General features: G+C 44.5%; 2 protein-coding genes across 2 annotated transcripts in view; both read left to right on the top strand.

The window, feature by feature from the left end:
- The window catches only part of CASP8AP2 (caspase 8 associated protein 2), a 32832-nt gene extending 29321 nt beyond the window's left edge, over positions 1-3511 (top strand). Inside the window, exons 9-10 of the mRNA XM_004605668.2 lie at positions 20-119; positions 905-3511. Of these exons, the coding sequence (XP_004605725.2) occupies positions 20-119; positions 905-961 (157 nt within the window). The 3' untranslated portion in view covers positions 962-3511. The remainder of the gene's footprint in view (positions 1-19; positions 120-904) is intronic.
- Positions 3512-9436: 5925 nt separating this feature from the next.
- Positions 9437-18534, top strand: GJA10 (gap junction protein alpha 10). Its single transcript, XM_004605748.2, has 2 exons — positions 9437-10873; positions 17639-18534. Exons 1-2 carry the CDS (start codon positions 9437-9439, stop codon positions 17675-17677), a joined length of 1476 nt encoding a protein of 491 aa, XP_004605805.2. The 3' UTR covers positions 17678-18534.
- The last annotated feature ends 695 nt before the right edge of the window (positions 18535-19229 follow it).

Genomic DNA, 19229 nt, shown 5'->3' on the forward strand with positions numbered 1-19229 from the left:
ATGATATTTCTCCCTTCAGAAATGATGACCGGGAAATTTTATTGGAATGTCAGAAAAAAGGACCATCACCAAAAACATTTTATTATTTAGCTGCCAAGTTGAATAAAAATTCCTGTCAGGTAACTACTGAATTTTAATACCTCTGTTGTTTGATAGATGTTATTGCCTAATTTTATTTTTGCCTTTCTAGTATGTTACTGTTTTAAATAGATTTAATTTTTAATATGCTTAAGATATGCAGGTATTTATTGACCAGCTTCTTTAAAGGTACATTTCTTCATGTAGGGACCAAGTTAAAACTTGGTGATAGTCAAAGATAATAGAATAATGCTCACTTTTTTTTCTTTTTTGACATCTATGGTGAGTTCATAACGTAGATTTTGGTAGGTACTTAAAAACAATTTTAGGCAAAATAAAACATGAAGTAAGCAGGTTCTTTCTTGAATAAGGCCATTGAGTGCAAAGTCAAATTAATTGAACATCTGTGCCTATTTGGTGTCAGTTTTCTATTGCGGTATTTACTTGTTTAGGAAAACTTGAAATTGAAAAGTTAAACTAGTAAATTGCCTTTAGTGGAAACTTTTTTTGTTTTGTTTTGTTTTTGGGTCACACCCGGCGATGCACAGGGGTTACTCCTGGCTCATGCACTCAAGAATCACCCCTGGCGGTGCTCAGGGGACCATACGGGATGCTGGGAATCGAACCCGGATCAGCCACGTGCAAGGCAAACACCCTACCCACTATGCTATTGCTCCAGCGCCGAACATTTTTTATCTTTTAAAATGCCGTTTTATCTCTTTATTGAGAGTGATTTTATGTGTCTTTAGATGCTTTGTGAAAACATCAAAGATAATAGAATATTATTGAGTTATTTATATTTAACACTTAATTCTGAATTTTTCAGGTTTCAGAAAGATTCCAACAGTTAAAGAAGCTCTTCGAAAAGTCAAAATGCAGGTAGCTAATGGCCATGGTGAAATCTACAAAATGTTTGGCACTGCATCTGTGCAGTTAAGGACCCTTATGTCATTGGAGATATGAGTGTTCAGTGAGGAACGCCCAGTTGAGTCCTTCTTCAGTTATCCACGGGATATGTCCAGAGTGTCACCTACTGCGATTCCGATCAGCGTGATAGCTCTCTTCAACCTTCTGATTCCCCAGAATGAGGGGCAGGCCATTTAAAGGTTAATAATACATTTGTTTTGATCAAGAAAAAACATGCTCAATTTGATGCTTTATACTCATTGTGTCTGGCTTCATTGTAATTTTCCACATTTTTATTTAGTTGTGCAAATACTTTAAAATACAAAACATCTTTTTCCCCAGTTATTTTGGGGAATGATGGCATTGTTTGAGGGAGCCATGAGGTGCTGGGGGATGAACCCAGCATAATATATAATACTTTTTGCATAATATACTTTTGCAATTGAGCGCTGTCCCAGCCTCTCAAAATACAAAATGTACACTCTTAAACCCCAAATCAGTTGTCATCTAAGTAGATGGCATCATTTACCTTTAGAATTAATGCTCACAGAATGTTTTCTCAGACCACCATTGCATAGGTTGTTTAAGGCAGATTAATATTTAACATCAGGTTGGAGCCAGAGTGATAGTACAGTGAGTAGGGCATTTGCCTTGCACATGGCCTACTGGGTTCGATCCCTGGCATCCCGGATGGTCCCCTGAGTCCACCAGGATTGATCCCTGAGTGCAGGGCCAGGAGTCAGCTGTGAGCACTGCTGTGTGTGGCCTCCCTACCCTCCCCCCCCAAAAAAAATTTGAGCTTTTCCAATGAGGAAACTTACAAGGCTATCTTCATAATGTAATCTTTTTAATGAGCAAACCTTGGTCCCCCACATGCACTGCAAGCACCCTCCTTCCAGTATTATCTTTCTGGCCCCAACACAACAGTCAATTTAAATTAGATGGTTTGAGTTAAGTAAAATTTGAATAGAAGCAAGATCAGGTTGATCTCAGAGTGATGAAAGATTCTGATATTTTTGAGTTATAAATTAGTTTCTGCATTCCCTGTAAATGACTGTATTTAGATATTGTTAGTTTCAGAATTTAGGAGTAACTAATTTCCTAATGAGATCTTCAAAGGACAATTAATACCTATACCATAACATTTAAATTCTCTGCATATAAATGTAAGCTTCAATAATGGGCATTTAAAGGAAAAACTTATTCTAAAAGAACATTCATAAATGTTTAAAGCAAAAATGACCTGATTATTTTTCAGATTTACGGTGCTTTAAATTTTCCACTGCCTTTAAGAAATTAAACTCAGTTAAAGGTATTTTTTTGTTTGATCTGAAAGTTATCTTAAAATGTGACTTCCTTTCTCTTGCAAAAATAATGTATATTTATGAAAGAATTAACTTGGATCTGCAAGTATGCTTATTAGTGTTTTCAAATTCCATTACAACTTGAATGAAATTTAAATCTTTAAAAACAAAAACCTTTAAATCTTTCAGTGAATTTAATTGGAGATTTTATTTGCTTACATGATGCCCAAATAGTAACTTCATTTCTAATTGTCTCCTTGATTTTGATTCTCTGAGTATTGTGTACACAATTAAATTTTTGTCATGGGGCCAGAAAGATAGCATAGGTGCTTGCCTTGCAGCTGTCCTGGCTTTAATTTATGGTCCTTCCAACTCCTTCAGGAGTGATTCCTGAGGCAGAGCCAGAAGTAAGCTCTGAGCACTGCTGCGTGTGGTCCAAAAACAAACAGAAAACGCTAAATTTTGTCAGCTGTATTGACAAGATAGTTACCAAGATGATTTATCGAAAATTTAGTTCTTTGACTCCAGTGCTATCAAATTAGAACTCATTTAAAAGAGCAACACTTTCTGAACAAAAGATAATAATCATTACTGAAGTGTTTTCTTACATTACAAATAAGTTTCTGAATACCTAGGAGTCTTGATTTATAGTGAATTACTGCACAGAAGCTTGGACTTCCTCATGTTTTAAATGGGGAAGTGGGGAGCAGTTATATGACTTATGTGGTTACCAGTTAATAACCTACATTTGTACTTGATTCCTCTTTAATCTGAAATCAGCATGTTCAGCAAATCATTTAGATTTGCATAGCTGCTATTATCCAAGATATTTATTTTTAAACAGTTTAGAATTTGTTACTAAGATGAAAGCAACACTAGTCTAGTGTTGAAACCTTAGTTTTGATATTTGAAAGAAATGACTTCCTTTTCTAGATTTTCAAAAATAGTTTTGCAGTGTTTTAAGCTTAATGTTTATTTAGTTCATTTTTGTTTATTTTTATTTGCTTTTCTAATTCCCTTTCATTTTGATAAATTGTAACATAGTATGTAAATATGTATAATTATGTTGTAAAATACTTTGTGTGTGTGTGTACTTGTGCTTTGTTTATACACATGGATAAATGGCTTTGCTTAGCCAAGGCTTTTTTTTAATCTATATAAAACGTTTTGTATAAAGTTTGCTGTCATTGCCAGTAATGTGTAAATAAAACCATGTAAAGTTCTGTTTTATTTTGTTTGTATTTTTAGGCCACTCCCAGAAATGGTATTAGGTGTGGGGCCATGTAGAGCTTGCTGGATGCTGGGGTTAGAACCTGGGGTTCCAACATGGAACATGCCCAGTCCTTTGAGCCGTCTCCTTGTCTCAATTGTTATATTTTGATTAGGATATTTCTTTCAGTGCGGCCAGAGTGATTATAGCGAGTGGGCACTTGCCTCGTACACAACCGACCCGGGTCTGATCCCCCAACCCCACATGATCCCTTGAGCATCGTTAGAAGTGGTTTCTGAGCACAGAGCCAGGAGTAAGCCCTGAGCACAGCCAAGTGTGCCCCACTCCCTATCCCCAGAAAACAAAATATATGGAATATTTCTTTTAGTGTGTTTAGATAATTACAAGAGTAAAAAGGCAAGGGGAACATGGGAGACTATTTAACAGAGTTGTTTCTTGAGGGGGTGGGACCTATAAGTAGAGTTAGTATGGGAAAAGTTGCTTTTTACTGCTTTCTCACACCTGGTGCTAATACGGTGAACCCCATCTCTGTGACCGGTGTCATGGAAAAATGGTACTACCACAAAGTCCGTTAGGGTGAAGATTTGGAGGAAACAGAATAATTTGACAGGCTTGTGTATTTATTCACTTTTTCCTCCAGACTCAGGACTAGTGAGTTATCTAATCCCTGGACTCCAGCAAGTGCTTTCGGACATTCCCTAATCTGAAGAATTGCTTGGTAGGTGACACTGAAGTAATTAACTGATTTTATAGTGCTGGGATTGTGCACTATAGACTTCTCTCTTTGAACTCCCAACAGAACATAGAGGACTGTCCTCAGCCATTTCCTAGTTTTCAGAAGTGTTGGAAAGAAGTTCAAGGCCAGAGAGATGTGGCTGACTCCTATTGCCAACACCGCATGGTCTGCCCATCATCATTGATGTGGGCAGGGCCTGAGCAGCACCACATCCTCGGAGCCCTTGCCCTGAACCATTAGCCTGGTTGCACTGTAGCACTGTCATCTCGTTGTTTATCGATTTGCTTGAGCGGGTACCAGTAACATCTCCATTGTGAGGGTTGTTACTCTTTGGCATATTGAGTACGCCATGGGTAGCTTGCCAGGCTCTGCTGTGTGGCTCTTGCTGGGCTCTCTGAGAGGGACAGAGGAATGAACCCGAGTCGGCCTCATGCAAGGCAAATGCCCTACCCACTGTGCTATTACTCCAGTCCATTAGCCTGGTTAGCCAAGAAACAACAGAATGCAACACTTAGTTGTTCTCCAGAGCCCGGTCAGGAAAGTGGTCTTTCCAGGGCCAGGTCTAGCCACTGAGTTCTATATGTGCTGACCTCTGCAATATCCCCAAATGTGAGAGACTTTATAATTTACGGAGTGGGGGCTCTGTGTTTGCGCTCTCCTGTTTATGGGCCAGGGATGTGTTACAGTGGAAGACAGTGTGCTTCTCTGTAAGGTTCTGGGTTCAATCCTTGACACTACCAAAAACAGTAAGCTTTCACAAAGTGCTCTCATGTAACACCACCCAGGGCAAGAACAAGACCTTTGTATCCTCTCAGAAAGCTTCCACATACTCTGCTTCTAGTTAGAATTCTTCACCCTAGCAATAAACAATTGCTGGCAAATTACCATAGGTTCATTTGACCTTTTTTTGAAGTTCCAAATGGAATATTCTTTATGTGCCATGGTGTACCAGAGACCACACCCCTTCTGGGGATCCCAAACAGCAATGCCATGGGAACCACACTAAGCTTTCAGGGCCGTGCTGGGGATCAAACTACACAGCAAGTGCTATACCCATGGGCTACCCTTAGGCTCTGACATCATGTGTTTTCACCCCCTATGAATTCTGATAATTAATTTGTACTCAGTGACTTTGAAATGTTTACTCTTAAGGCCAGAGGGAGTGAAGCACTTGCTTTGTTTGTATGCAGCCAAAGCAGCTGCAACTCAGGTTCGAATCCCCTATACTACATAGGGTTCTCTGAGCACTACCAGGGATCAACTCTGGGTAATGATTCAGAGTAGTAGCCCCTGAGCACTGCTAGGTGTGGCCCCAACCCCTCCCCCTCCCAAAATGCTTCATTCTAGGTCTAGAGGTCGTTTAAAAGACTGGAGCATGTGCTTTGTATGAGGGGGGACCCCAGTTCCATCTCGGGCACTGCATTATCTATCCTCTGAGCACTGTCAGTGTGTCCCAAAAATTAGGAGAAAAAGAGCTTACTTTCTTTTTGATATGTTTGTCCTTTCAACATGGCTTGATTTGCAAGAACGCTGTGGGTTTGACTGTCACTCCACTTTTATTTGTTCACAGTTGATGAGCCTGGACTCACCCCAGGCAGCTGTTGGTGAACTTGGACATGACCCATTGATTTGTGAGCACAGATTTTCAAGCAGTCGAGTGACAAAGAAATCCACCCAAACATGCACTGTTGTAATCTTCAAAAAAGGGAAATTCTCACAAGTTTCCCACTTTTTATTTCTAAATACGAATACGTGAAGGGCCCTAACTAACTAGCTGTTTTAGGGGAAAAAAACTAGAAAATAATTGCAAAGCACCAAAGGGCATTTAGAATCCTAGGAGAGAGCTGGGTTAGACTTGATTGATCAAAATTATTGTGCTTGTTTTGGATTGGGCCCCATGGCCAGCTGATCAGAACCTTTATATCTGTAACCAGCAGCAATTGTTCCACTAATTAGCTACACAAGGTGCAACGGTTTTTTTTTTTTAAAGTCCAATTGGGATTTTGTTGTTGCTCATCAATAAGGTAAGTGATAAATATGTGGACTCTTGTTTAAGAGACATATATAGAAAATTCTTGTGGGGATAGAAAAGTAATATTTGGAATAACATTAAGGAAAGGCACACCAGCTTTTCACATTGTAAATGTGAAATTAAATTTGATAAAATTCAAGAATATTTTTTGGGAGGCCACACTTGGTGATGCTTATGAGTTACTCCTGGCTCTGTGCTCAGGAATCAACTCCTGGCAGTGCTCAGGGGACTATTTGGGATGCTGGGGATTAAACCCAGATAGGTCAAGAGCCCTATCTGCTATACTATCACTCCAGCTCAACAAGAATATTTCTCAGGTCCAGAGTGATAGTACTATGGATAGGGTGCTTGCCCTGCACTTGACAGACCCAACTTAGATCTTCTACACTCCATATGGTCCTCCGAGCCCCGCCAGAAGTGAGCTCTCAGAGCACAGTGCCAGAAGTAAGTCCTGAGCACCACCAGGTGTGGCCCCAAAACAATATTTCTAAGACCTATAGTCATTTAAGGTAAAAAGTAATTGTTTTTAAGGAAATGTAGAGATAATTGTCTAAGGGATGTTCTTGCAGGTTACTAGACCTTATTGTGTTTCTGTTTTGAATGTAGGTTTTTTTCCTTTAATTGCTATTTGCTATTTGATGGTAAATTCTAGAATATTTCTAAGATCTGTAGTGATTTAAGGTCGAAAGTAGTTGCTTATTGGAAACCCAGGAGTAATTGTCTAAGGCAGAATAGAGCTGGTTTGCAGGGGTAGAAGGTTGAAAATCATTGGTCTTGAGGCTGGAGCAATAGCACAGCGGGTAGGGCATTTGCCTTGCATGCGGCTGACCCGGGTTCAATTCCCAGCATCCCATATGGTCCCCCGAGCCCCGCCAGGAGTAATTTCTGAGTGCAAAGCCAGGAGTAACTCCTGTGCATCGCCGGGTGTGACCCAAAAAGCAAAAAAAAAAAAAAATAAATAAATAAAAATTATTGGTCTTGGTTTGAACTGCCAGGCCATGGACTGATCTGTGGGCAGATGCCAGCCGCAGGTGTAGAAAGGGTGAAGAACACTGGTCTAAGGATCTCGCTCTTGCAAGCCAATATGCAAGTTATATTTCTGCTTTTGGTTTGTTTATCTTTGGGTCACACCCAGCAGTGCTCAGGTCTTACTCCTGGCTTTGCACTCAGGATCACTTCTGATGGGGCTCAAGGGATCATATGGTATGCTGAGGATTGAACCCCGGTCAGCAGTGTGCAAGGTCAGCAGCGTGCAAGCAGTGTCTAAAAGAAGCACTATGTAATTTAAGATAGCCAAATTGATAATAAGCTAGTGAAATTGATTAGTTTTTCTGACCTCAGGGTTTATTTTTATTTTTGTTTTGTTTTGCTTACTTTTAGCCACAAATAGAGGTGTTCAGGGCTTACTCCTGGCTTTGTGCGCAGGAATCATTCCTGGCAACTACTTTAAAATTTTGTTCTAAAAAATGCTTTTAAATTTATATGTAAATATAGATATGTTCACACGTGGTTGCAATGCAATGTTTATTAATATGTATACACACAGGTTTGCTTAGTCAAATGTATGCATATACTGGCATAAATTTATTTATAATTTTTTGGAAGGGGCACACTTGGTCATGCCTGGGGCTTACTCCTGGGTCTGTGCTCAGGGATCTACTCCTGATTGGGCTCAAGAGACCATATGGGGTACAGAAAATTGATCCCAGATCAGCAAGGGCCCTATCTGCTATACTATTGTTCAGGCTTGTAGTGCCATACATTTATATAAATAATACATTGGGTAAAATACAGTCATACTTTCTAACAAGAAAGTCTTCTCCCTTTTCTCCTCTTCCTCTTCTCCTTTTTTTCTTCTCTCTTCTTCATCCCCTTTCTTCCCTTCTCTCCATCCCCTTTCTTTCTCCTCCTTCCCTTTCTTAGATATTTTGCCTCTCCTTTTCCCTTATAACTCTTCTTCATCCTGATAACCTACCCACAGACGTCTTATAACCCATATCAACTTTCTGATATGTGTTTTTTTTTTTGGTTTTTGGGTCACACCTGGCGATGCACAGGGGTTACTCCTGGCTCTGCACTCAGGAATCACTCCTGGCAGTGCTCAGGGGACCATATGGGATGCCGGGATTTGAACCCGGGTCAGCCTCGTGCAAGGCAAACGCCCTACCCACTATGCTATCACTCCAGCCCCTCTGATATGTGTTTTTCCACATAGTCCTAATAATCACATATCCACACATCCATGTATGCTTGTACACATTGTAAGATTTTCTTTCATTCATGCTTTATAATTTTGCATTTTATCTATGAATCAATTTCGACAGATAATTCTGAGACTTATTTCATAGGATGATTATTTTATGTTTATTTTATAAATAAGACTTTATCTTATTTCATAGGATATATGGTAAATGGGAATCTCAAATGGGTAGGCAAACTGAACAACAGTGTGGAATGAAATGCACCGGGCAGGTATGAGGACAACATATATATTAGGATGAGGACAACTTTGTGACAGAGAGACGAGAATAGAAAGAGATTGTGTCAGATTGTGTCAGGGGGGTCCTTATTGTTTTTTTTTAACAACTATATCCTGGAGGGTCTGGACAGATAGTACCGGGTGGAGGGCACTTGACTTGCATGTGACTGACCTCCATTTGAGTGCCTTAGACCATTCAGCAATCCTGACACCCAGTTGACCTCCATTTGATCCCCAGCACCACATGGTCCCCTGAGCACCACCAAAAGCAGTCTAGAGGTCCCAAGCACTGACAGGTGTGGCTCTAGAGGTTTCCAGGCACCGTCAAAGTAACCCAACAACACAGGGTTCAAGTAGTATCACATGCTGGACCCTGACACTGAGCTGCCAGTCTGGCTGACTGAAAATTGCTAGGAGGCCTCAGACCACTTGGGAACCCCTTCAATGAACAAAAATAAAATAAAAATAACGATAAAACCGATACTCTTTGGAAACATCCTATTACATTATACCTGGGTCAAGGATATCAGAGCTGGAAAATCCTTTATAGATTTTTTTTGGTGTGACTTAAAAAAGTACCTGCAGTACTTATGAGCTTTTGTCCTCATTTGTCCCACTGATGGGTGCTATTAATCTGTGTTTCCTATATTTCAGACACTAGTCTCTTGCCATGGGGGACTGGAACTTACTGGGTGGCATCCTAGAGGAGGTTCATTCCCATTCAACTATAGTGGGGAAAATCTGGCTGACCATTCTCTTCATTTTCCGAATGCTGGTCCTTGGTGTGGCTGCCGAAGATGTCTGGGATGACGAACAGTCAGCTTTTGTTTGCAATACCCAGCAGCCAGGTTGCAGTAATGTCTGTTACGATGATGCTTTCCCCATCTCTCTGATCAGGTTCTGGGTTTTGCAAATTATCTTCGTGTCTTCCCCTTCTCTGGTGTATATGGGCCATGCCCTTTACAGACTCAGGACCTTTGAAAAGGAGAGACAGAAGAGAAAGGCCCACCTGAGAGCCCACCTGGAGGATCCCGAGCTGGAGTGGGAGGAGCAGCAGAGAATTGAGAGAGAGCTGAGGCGGCTAGAGGAGCACAGGCGGGTCCAGAAAGTCCCTCTGCGAGGATGTCTGCTGAGAACTTACGTTCTACATGTTTTGACCAGATCTGTACTGGAAGTAGGCTTCATGACAGGCCAGTATATTCTTTACGGATTTCAAATGAACCCCCTTTACAAATGCACTCAACCTCCTTGTCCCAACGCAGTGGACTGCTTTGTATCCAGGCCCACAGAGAAGACCATTTTCATGCTCTTTATGCAAAGTATCGCGGCCGTCTCTTTGTTTCTCAATGGACTGGAAATATTTCATCTGGGAATCAGGAAAATTATAAGAGCAGTTCATGAAAAACCCGGTGGTGACGGCACTGAGTCTGAAAAGGGGCCTCAGCTTGTTTTGGAAAAGTACTCGGTGGTCCAGCCGTGTATGATTTGCTCTTCATTGCATGAGAGAAGCTCCCTGCTTCAAGCCAACAATCAACAGCACCCCCTCCAAGCCAGTGCACCAAAGCTTAACACAATGCGGCAAATCCCACAACCCAGGCAACTCGAGGTGGACGCTTGCTGCAGTCAAGAAGACAGTGCTGAGAAGGATCAGCACGGTGGACAGCTCCATGTCCATGAGCCAGGTCTGTGGACCCACAGTGCCACCCTTCAGCACCCAGGACAGCACTCAGGCAAGCCCTTTGGGCCACAGAATGCAAAGTGCCATTCCTGGTTGCTTACTGCCGCCCCTCCCAGACAGGGGGCATCATATGCACCAGGACCCTGGGAGCAAGCCCAGGTCCGGCACCTTGCAGGAGAGTCTCTCACAGATGCGCAAAGTCTCTGCAGAGATAGTGAGGGCAGCGTGAGGGAGAGTGGAGTCTGGATGGATCGATCGTGCCCTGCCAGTCGCAAGGCCAGCTTTCTTTCCAGAGTAATGTCCGAAAAGGGACAGCTGCACAGTGACTCAGGAAGCTCTGGTTCTCAGAAGAACTCTTGCGTAGACTCGCCATACCTAGACAACAGTCCCTCGCTTCTGCCTTCAGCTACTGGACGCCGGAGATCAATGGTAAGTAAAGGTAGACTTAATCAGCCTGATTGGTCATAGTTTCTATGATCTGTTCACTTATTAACTTTCCTTTTCTTCTTTCTGGTACCTATTTGTGTGTTGAAAGAGAGGGATAAGAAGGGAGGGAGGTTAATTTGGGGAGATTTAATTCATTGATGAAATGCAGGGCCAGAGAGATAGTACAGTGGGTAAGGTGCTTATTTTACATGAGGCGGATTTGAGTTCAACTCCCAGCACCCCGTATGGTCCTCTGAGCCCACCAGTAGTGATTACTGAGAGCAGAGCTAGGAATAAGCCCTGAGCATCACTGGATGTGTCCCCAAACAAACAATAACAAAAAAGCAACAAGGGGAAAGAAAAGGGGAGGGGAAGTTAGGCTAGAGAGATACAATAGCATCTTATCTTTCATGGTGCGTATCTTACATGCTGTCAAACAGAGTTTGATCCCTGACACTTCACATGGTTCTCTTGTCCCTGTCCACAAAACCAGGAGTAAACCCCAAACACAGCTAGATGTGTCCCCCCCCTTCAAAATCCCACAAAATTCCACTTATAAAATAAGTGTAATAAACTTTTATATCTATCAGTCATAACTTCTGGGTATATAAGTAAATCAAATAAGTTTCTGGGGCAGGGGATAGAGTTGAAAGAACTGGAACTCATGCCTTGCATACAGAACCCACAGGTCTGCTCCCTGGTACCACATGTGGCCCTGGGTGGGCCTCCAGCACCACCATGAGCATTGAAGCTTCAGGCCCATGCAGCCAGTGGCCTTGGGCCTTCTGAGCATTATTTGTAAGTCTTCACTTCAGCCCCTGAAAGGGTCTGTCATCAAGGGGTTCAGCATCTCAACAGGGAAGTTAAGAGAATAAACATACATATGGTAGTGAATGTTGGGTATGGACACTTGTTGGTGGGAGTGTGGACATGGGGTGGGTCAGGAAGAGCTTTGTAGTTGAAGTTTTTTTTTTTTTTTTTGTGTGTGTGTGTGTGTTTGCTTTTTGTGTCACACCTGACAATGCTCAGATGTACAGGGGTTCCTCCTGGCTTTGCACTCAGGAATCACTCCTGGTGGTACTCAGGGGACCATATGGGATGCTGGGAATCGAATCCGGGTTGGCCGTGTGCAAGGAAAACACCCTACCTGCTGTGCTATCCCTCCAGCCCCTGAAGTTGCTTTTGAATTGAATTTTGCAAGAAGTGAGTTTCTCTAGACTTGGGAGAACTGGGTTCCACAGAAGGAAGAAGTCAAGTGTTAGAGGGAATCACCCAGCAGAGGGCAGCACACAGCAGCTCTGCGAAGCCCTGAGTGTCTGCAGCCGAGGCCAGAAGGATGCTGTAGAATGACAGACAGTGAGGGGGTGAGAGCAGAGGGTGAGATCTACGTACGCCCTTCAAAGCTCTTCCTGTCATGCTCTGGAGAGTGAATGGGAGGAGTGCTTGGCAATTTTGTTTTTTAAATTATATGTATATAAAATTAAGATAAATAAATTTTATTTATATTAGTAAATATAAATAAATCACATATTATATATATTAGCTTTCCTTTTCTTCTTTCTGGTGCCTATGTGTGTTTGAAAGAGAGGGAGAGGAATACATTTGGTCACAAATATATTTTCGGCCACACTTGGCAGTACTCAGGGACTATTTATTCCTGGCTCTGCACTCAGGAATTACTCCTGGCGGTGCTTGGGGAATCATGTAGGATAGCAGGCATGAAACCTGGGTTGCCTATGTATGAGGCAAGTGCCCTCCCCGCTGTACTATCTCTCCAACCTCTTTGGCACCTTTGAACTGCCCTTGTCTTCCTCAGGAATGAGGGTGAGCATCATTGTTTTAAAAGTCCTATATAAATATTTGGTGATATATTTCACAAGGACTATAATCAATATGGTATTGATTTTAATTCTGTTCTCTGAAAAGCCACATGGGAAAAAGAAAGTCTTCCTGGCCATTGTAAGATACAATGAATGTTGACTATAATGCTTCTCAGTTGGGAAAGAGAAAATGATACCTGCTTTACCCAGTGCTCCTGATGGTGCTTTTCATTCATGGTGTTGATAAAGAATGAGTTCCTCTACCCCAGTTTTATCTTGCTACTGAAGGCTTAGAGACATTGCTCTATGCATTAAAGTCGATCTTGCCAAGGAATCAGCCTATGTGGCTTATTTCCTACTGAGTGTCAAACTGATACTCATTTCTTTCTCTGTTTCTGATTTTGGGGGAGCTACATCTGGTCGTGCTGTGTTTAGGGCATACTCCTGGCTCTGTGCTTAGGGATCATTCCTGGTGAGGGTCAGGGGACAGTAATGGAGTGCTAGGAATCGAACCTCCAGTTGTACCATCTCTCTATCCTTGTTCTCTGCATTTGTGAAAGAACTAGGACAATCGTTTTCATTTCCCTTTCCTGTTACTGCCTTCCCTGTGAGAGGAGCCTTTGAATCGAGAGAACTGAGGGGGAGAGAGCAGTGTTTAGTTAAGGTTGATGTTCTTGATCCTTTAGATCATCCTTCAGGAGAGACCAACTATTGTGAACAGCATGAATGTGTGTGGGAATTTTTTGGGGGGGCCACACCTAGTGGTGTTCCAGCCTTACCCCTGGCTCTGCACTCAGAGATCACTCCTGAGTGTTCAAGGGACCACATGGCATGCTGAGAGATCAAACTCACGTTGAACCAAACCCCTGTTCCCAGTGTATTTAGAATCTGTCTCTGGGAGCCCAAAATGATAGTACACATGTAGAGTGCTTGCCTTGCACGCAGCCAACCTGAGTTAGATCCTTGGTACTCTATATAGTCCCTAAACTCCTCCAGGAGTGATCCCTAAGCACCGAGCCAGGAGTAAGCCCTGAGCACCTCTGGGCGTGAACCAAAACCAAACAAACAATCAGCTCTGAGAACAAGTGTAAACCACATACTTGGTTCTGGTTTTTGTTTTTGTTTGAGACCACACCCCAAAGTGCTCAGAGCTTACTCCTGGCTCTGAGCTCAGGGAATCACTCCTGGCAGGGGACCCTAAAGGGGGCCAGGGATAGAACCAGGTTGACTGTGTACAGGCAAGTAAGTGTTTTCCCTGCTTTACTATTTCTACAGCTCCTTAAAGTTAAGTTTAGGGGGCTGGAGCAATAGTACAGTGGGTAGGGCATTTGCCTTTCACACGGCTGACCAGGCTGACTTGGCATCCCATATGGTCCCCCAAGTACCACCAGGAGTAATTCCTGAGCACAGAGCCAGGAATAACCCCTGAGCATCACTGGGTGTGACCCAAAAAAGTTAAAAAAAATTAAGTTTAAAAAATAACTCATTTTATCCCCTCCTCCTATCTTCTTTCCCTTTGACTTTCTCCCTCACCTTCTCTTTTTTTTTTCTTTTTGCTTTTTGGGTCACACCTGGCAATGCACAGGGGTTACTTCTGGCTCTGCCCTCAGGAATTATTCCTGGCAGTGCTCAGGGGACCATATGGGATGCTGGAATCGAACCCGGGTCGGCCCTGTGCAAGGCAAATGCTCTACCCACTGTGCTATCGCTCCAGCCCCTCCTCTACCTTCTCTTGGCTGTGATGATGGGCATCACACCGCGCCTAGCTGTGGGGCTCCACGTCTCCTGTGCCCTGCAGCCGCCACACAGCAGGTTGACGTGCTTGGCCCTGGCTGAGAAGCTCACCAGGGTTCGCGCAGTTCTTTCATTGCGGAGATCACACCTGTGTGCACTGGCGCTGGGCTTGTTACCTGAGGTGTGCAAATTATAGCGGTGGTGCTGGCCAGCAGAGGCATGGAGCTCACCCAGCATGGGCCAGCCCTGCCCTTCCTGGCTGGGATGCTAGTACAGCCTTTGAGTTGTGCTCACAGGGGCTGCACCTTGTTTGTGCTTGCGATGCTGGGGATCACAGCCAGCAGAGCAGCCAGCTCACCATGAGACATGTGGATACTCAGGATGTGGAGTCATGACCGTGCATCTGTTAGGCTGGACTGGGAACCTCCGCAGCATTACTGCTCCAGGGCCCCTGTGTTGTAGCTGCTGCTGCTGTGTGGTCCTCAGGCTGGAAGACTTTCTGGGCGTTGGTGCTCACACATTCAGCTGTGGTTTCTGCCAGGAAGTGCATGTTAGGGTGTGGTGTTTGCACATACTTGGTCCTGGCCGATGTGGTGGTACTTGCACGTGTGCTTACTGGGGTTATACTCTCTCTTTTCTTTTTCTCTTTTTGGGTTACACCCGGCGATGTACAGGGGACTCTCCTGGCTCATGCACTCAGGAATTACCCCTGGCGGTGCTCAGGGGAACATATGGGATCCTGAGATTCAAACCCAGGTCGGCTTCATGCAAGGCAAATGCCCCACCTGCTGTGCTATCACTCCAGCCCCTGGGGTTATACTCTTTTTTTGATTTTTGTTTGTTTGTTTGTTTTGGGTTCACATCCAGTGTCTCAGGACTTACTCCTGGCTCTGCACTCAGGAATCACTCCTAGCAGGCTTAGGGGACCCCGTGGGGTGCCCGGAATCAAACCCAGGTCAGCCTTAGGCAAGGCAAACACTTGCTGTAGTATCTTTCTGGCCCTACACTCTTTATTATTTATTTATTTATTTATCTATCTACTTTTGCTTTTTTGGGTCACACCTGGTAATGTTCAGGGATTACTCCTGGCTCTGCACTAGGAATTAATCCTAACAGTGCTCACTGGGCCACATGGGATGCCGGGGATCGAACCCAGTTGGCTGCATGCCAGGGAAATGCTCCACCTGCTGTACTATCACTCCGGCCCAGCCCTACACTTATTATTATTACACATATTCTGATTTGGTGCCCACACGTCTGCTCCTCAGGGACCGCGCCTCTTGGCTGTAACATATCTTTAGTAGTGGTGCTCACTGAGGGTTGCACACTTGTGATTTGCACACACTTGTTTGTGGAGTGGCTGGAAGTCACTTGCGGTATCAGGGGTCTCAGGCAGCCCTGCCAAGATTGGATTTGGGGTACCAGAGGTTTAACTTGGGCTTTCTAAGCCACTAAACTTTTGTTTCAAGTTCTCCTCCTTGGTACTGAAGTGATACTACAGCAGGTAGGCATTTGTCTTGCACATAGCCAACCGGGGTTCCATCCCTGGCACTCCATATGGTCCCCCGAACAATGCCAGGAATAATTCCTGAGTGCAGAGCCAGGAGTAAGCCCTAAGCATCGCTGAATGTGGCCTGAAAACCTAAAACAAAAAACGTTCCCCTCCTCTTTTGATGGAGGAGGACTTTGGCTGCCCCTCATGGTGCTCAGGAACTATTTGTAGCTCACAGTTGATTATTTTATTTTTTTGGTTTTTGGGTCATACCTGGCGATGCTCAGGACTGACTCCTGGCTCTGCACTCAAGAATAACTCCTGGTGGTGCTCAGGGGACCACATGGGATGCTGGGAATCAAACCCGGGTTGACTGTGTGCAAGGCAAATGCCCTACCTGCTGTGCTATTGCTCCAGCCCCTCACAGTTGATTCTTGATGGTACTTTGGTGACCAGACTCTGTTGGGGATTGAATCCAGGCCTTCTGCATGCAAAGCATGAGCTCCAGCCCTCATTGACCTATCTCTCAACTACACCCTTCCTTTTATTTTTAATTCTGATTATTTGGGGGCACACCTGGATATATTCAGGGCTTATTCTTAGTTTGGCAGTCAGGGATGTCTCTTGAAGTGCTCAGGGGCCATATGTGGTGCTGGAGAGCAAACCTGGGTTAACCACATGCAAGGCAAGTGCCTTAAGCCTGTACTATCTCTCTGGCCCCCCCTTTCTACTGTTCATTTGTTTTGGGGCTGAAACTGTTAGTGCTCAGGGATCACTCCTGATGGGACTCAGGGGAACCATATGTGGTGCTGGGGATGGAACCTGCCCTATCACACTAGCCCCTCATGTGGGAGGGTCTTAAACTCAGTATTAATAACAAGGATTTGGAGGGTATTTGTAAAGTGGATTGCTATCAGTTATTGAACCTTTGACAGAGAAGTCATATAATAATTCCCAAAGGTAGTCTAAGGAGGAGGGAGAGGGATGTGGCTCAAGGAATAAAACACAAGCCTTGCAGACAAGGCCCTAAGTTCTGGGCCAGGGGCTGCATGGCCCGCTTAGTACCACTGGGGGTAGCCTGGCCTCTGACCCTGGCCTCTGACCCTGTCCCATCCTTTGAGGAAAGATACCCACTTTATTGAGGACCCAGCTGATCTAGACAGTGCCAGAGGTTCCTGCCTGTAATTGTAATTATTCCTGTTTTAAGGGTAAGTCAGGACCCAGGGAGATAGTACGGTGTTTGTCTTCATGTGGCCGACTCAAGTCAATCTCCATAATCCCATATAGTCCCCTGAGCACTGCCAGGAGTAATTTCTGAGTGCAGAGCCAGGAGTAACCCCTGAACAATGCTGGCTGTGACCCAAAAAGCAAAAAAAAGTAAGTTGATTATTGACTTTCCTTTGTTTGGTTGGTTTTTGGGGCCACACTCTGCAGTACTCGGGTGTTTTTATTTTTATTTTTTTGCTTTGTGTTTGAGTCACACCGGTATTGTTCATGGGCTATCTTGAATGTACTTTGGGGTACTCCTGGGGGTGCTGGGGCTCGAACCCAGACCTCCTGCATACAAAACTTGAGCTTAGCCCTCTCAGGTAGGTATCTCCCTGCCCTGCAGCTGTTTTTTGGTCTGGATTCCTGTATTCAGACATAGAGTTCCAGAGGGTGGACAGGAATGACTTTTGCATGTCTTTACCATCTATTGCCTTTGCTTTCTATCTCTTCCAGAACATGCTTCTAGAACTTTCATCTATTATGAAAAAATAACACAGTTCTCGGAGGAGGAAAACAGAACCAGGAATAGGCGGCATCCCTGGGAGAAGCAGTTGTCAGCTCCAGCAATGAAGATGCGGACACTTCTATCCTCAGAAACGCTCTGGGCTGTGCACGGGGAGCCCCTTCCCGGGGGCTACTCTGCCTCTTTCTGTGTCCCCTGCCCACACTGTTGCTCCAGTGAAAACCCCAGGGCTGGAGACTGTGTTTGGATCCTGAGCAAGGGCTCGGGATTGCCCTGAGACTCTCAGCCTGGGCTCCAACAGGCTTCCTGTGTCATGAGACCACTCATTCTCTTCTTGTCTCTCGATCATTTCCTGGGGTGAACCAGCTGGGCTTTGGCTCCTAGATGCCAGGCATCAAAATATGGCTTAGGGCACTGCCTGCAGCACCAGCCTTCATTCTGCTAGGATCATGCTGGGACTATGGGCCCACAGGCCTCTTGCAGTGGGAGTCGGGAGTAGGGGGGAGACTGAAGCCAGCACCTCTTCCACACACCCCTGCCTTCCCTGAGGCACCTCTGGGTGCCTCATCACCCAGAAGGCATAAGCTCTCATTAGCCCATGTTAAGCTGGTTGTTACTGGCCAAGTTCTGAGAACTCTAGAGATGTGCCGCATTCCCAAGGCAAGAGCCACTTAGCTCCTCATTCCACAGGCAGACTGACCCCCAGCCCTGGCTATTGACCTTTGGTGCCAAGTTTCACGGCTGGGAATCATCTGTGTCCTGTGAGATAAAATTTAAACTCCTCAGCTTGGAGCACAAAGCTTTCCTGTGCTGACCCCTACCTGCCTTCTTCTCTTCTTGTGCTTCCTAACTCAGCTGCTGCTTGCTGTCAAAGCTTTGTGCAACTTTGCCCTTTCTCTTTAATACAACCCCCGCCCCCCTGCAAATTTAGTAGGACTCTCTATTGTTAGGAAAAGCTAAACATATTAGGTTGAGCCTTATTGTTTGGAGGATGAGACAACCTCTTCCTGGTTGCTTTCTACTGACTCTGATTGGTCCAATGCAGGAGCCCTTAGAACACTGACATTGAGCCCAGAAAGGAGGTGGGGGGGGAAGGGGAGACAGAGAGAGAGAGAGAGAGAGAGAGAGAGAGAGAGAGAGAGAGAGAGAGAGAGAGAGAGAGAGAGAGAGAGAGAGAGAGACAGACAGACAGACAGGCAGGCAGGCAGGCAGGCAGAGAGAGAGAGGGAGGGAGGGAGAGGGAGAGAAATACCTACCATAGAGGCAGGCAGGGAGTAGGGGGTGATGGGAGGGAAATTGGGGAACACTGGTGCTGGGAAATATACACTGGTGGAGGGATGGGTGTTGAAACACTATGACTGTAACCTAATCATGAACTGCTTTGTAAGAATCCATCTCACAGCAATTCAATAAAAAGTAAAAAATTTAAAAAACCCAAAAACACCAGCATTGAGAAGCCCCCCTAGTCCCCTGCCAGACAGCACCAGCTCTCGGAGAGTGTGTGGTAGAGCTCTGGCCTTTGCTCCTCACCACCTTATAAAACACACCCAAAGACGTTTCCCGCTGTCTTTCTCCATGTTC

The sequence above is a fragment of the Sorex araneus genome, chromosome 4 (assembly GCF_027595985.1).
Source record: "Sorex araneus isolate mSorAra2 chromosome 4, mSorAra2.pri, whole genome shotgun sequence".
NCBI classification, from domain to species: Eukaryota; Metazoa; Chordata; class Mammalia; order Eulipotyphla; family Soricidae; genus Sorex; species Sorex araneus.

What these genes read in the sequence shown, in the direction of transcription:
- GJA10 (XM_004605748.2), top strand. Translation starts at nt 9,437, where the DNA reads ATGGGGGACTGGAACTTACTGGGTGGCATCCTAGAGGAGGTTCATTCC. An exon ending in CTGGACGCCGGAGATCAATG is followed by an intron (nt 10,874 to 17,638) that starts GTAAGTAAAGGT and finishes TATCTCTTCCAG; the next exon opens with AACATGCTTCTAGAACTTTC.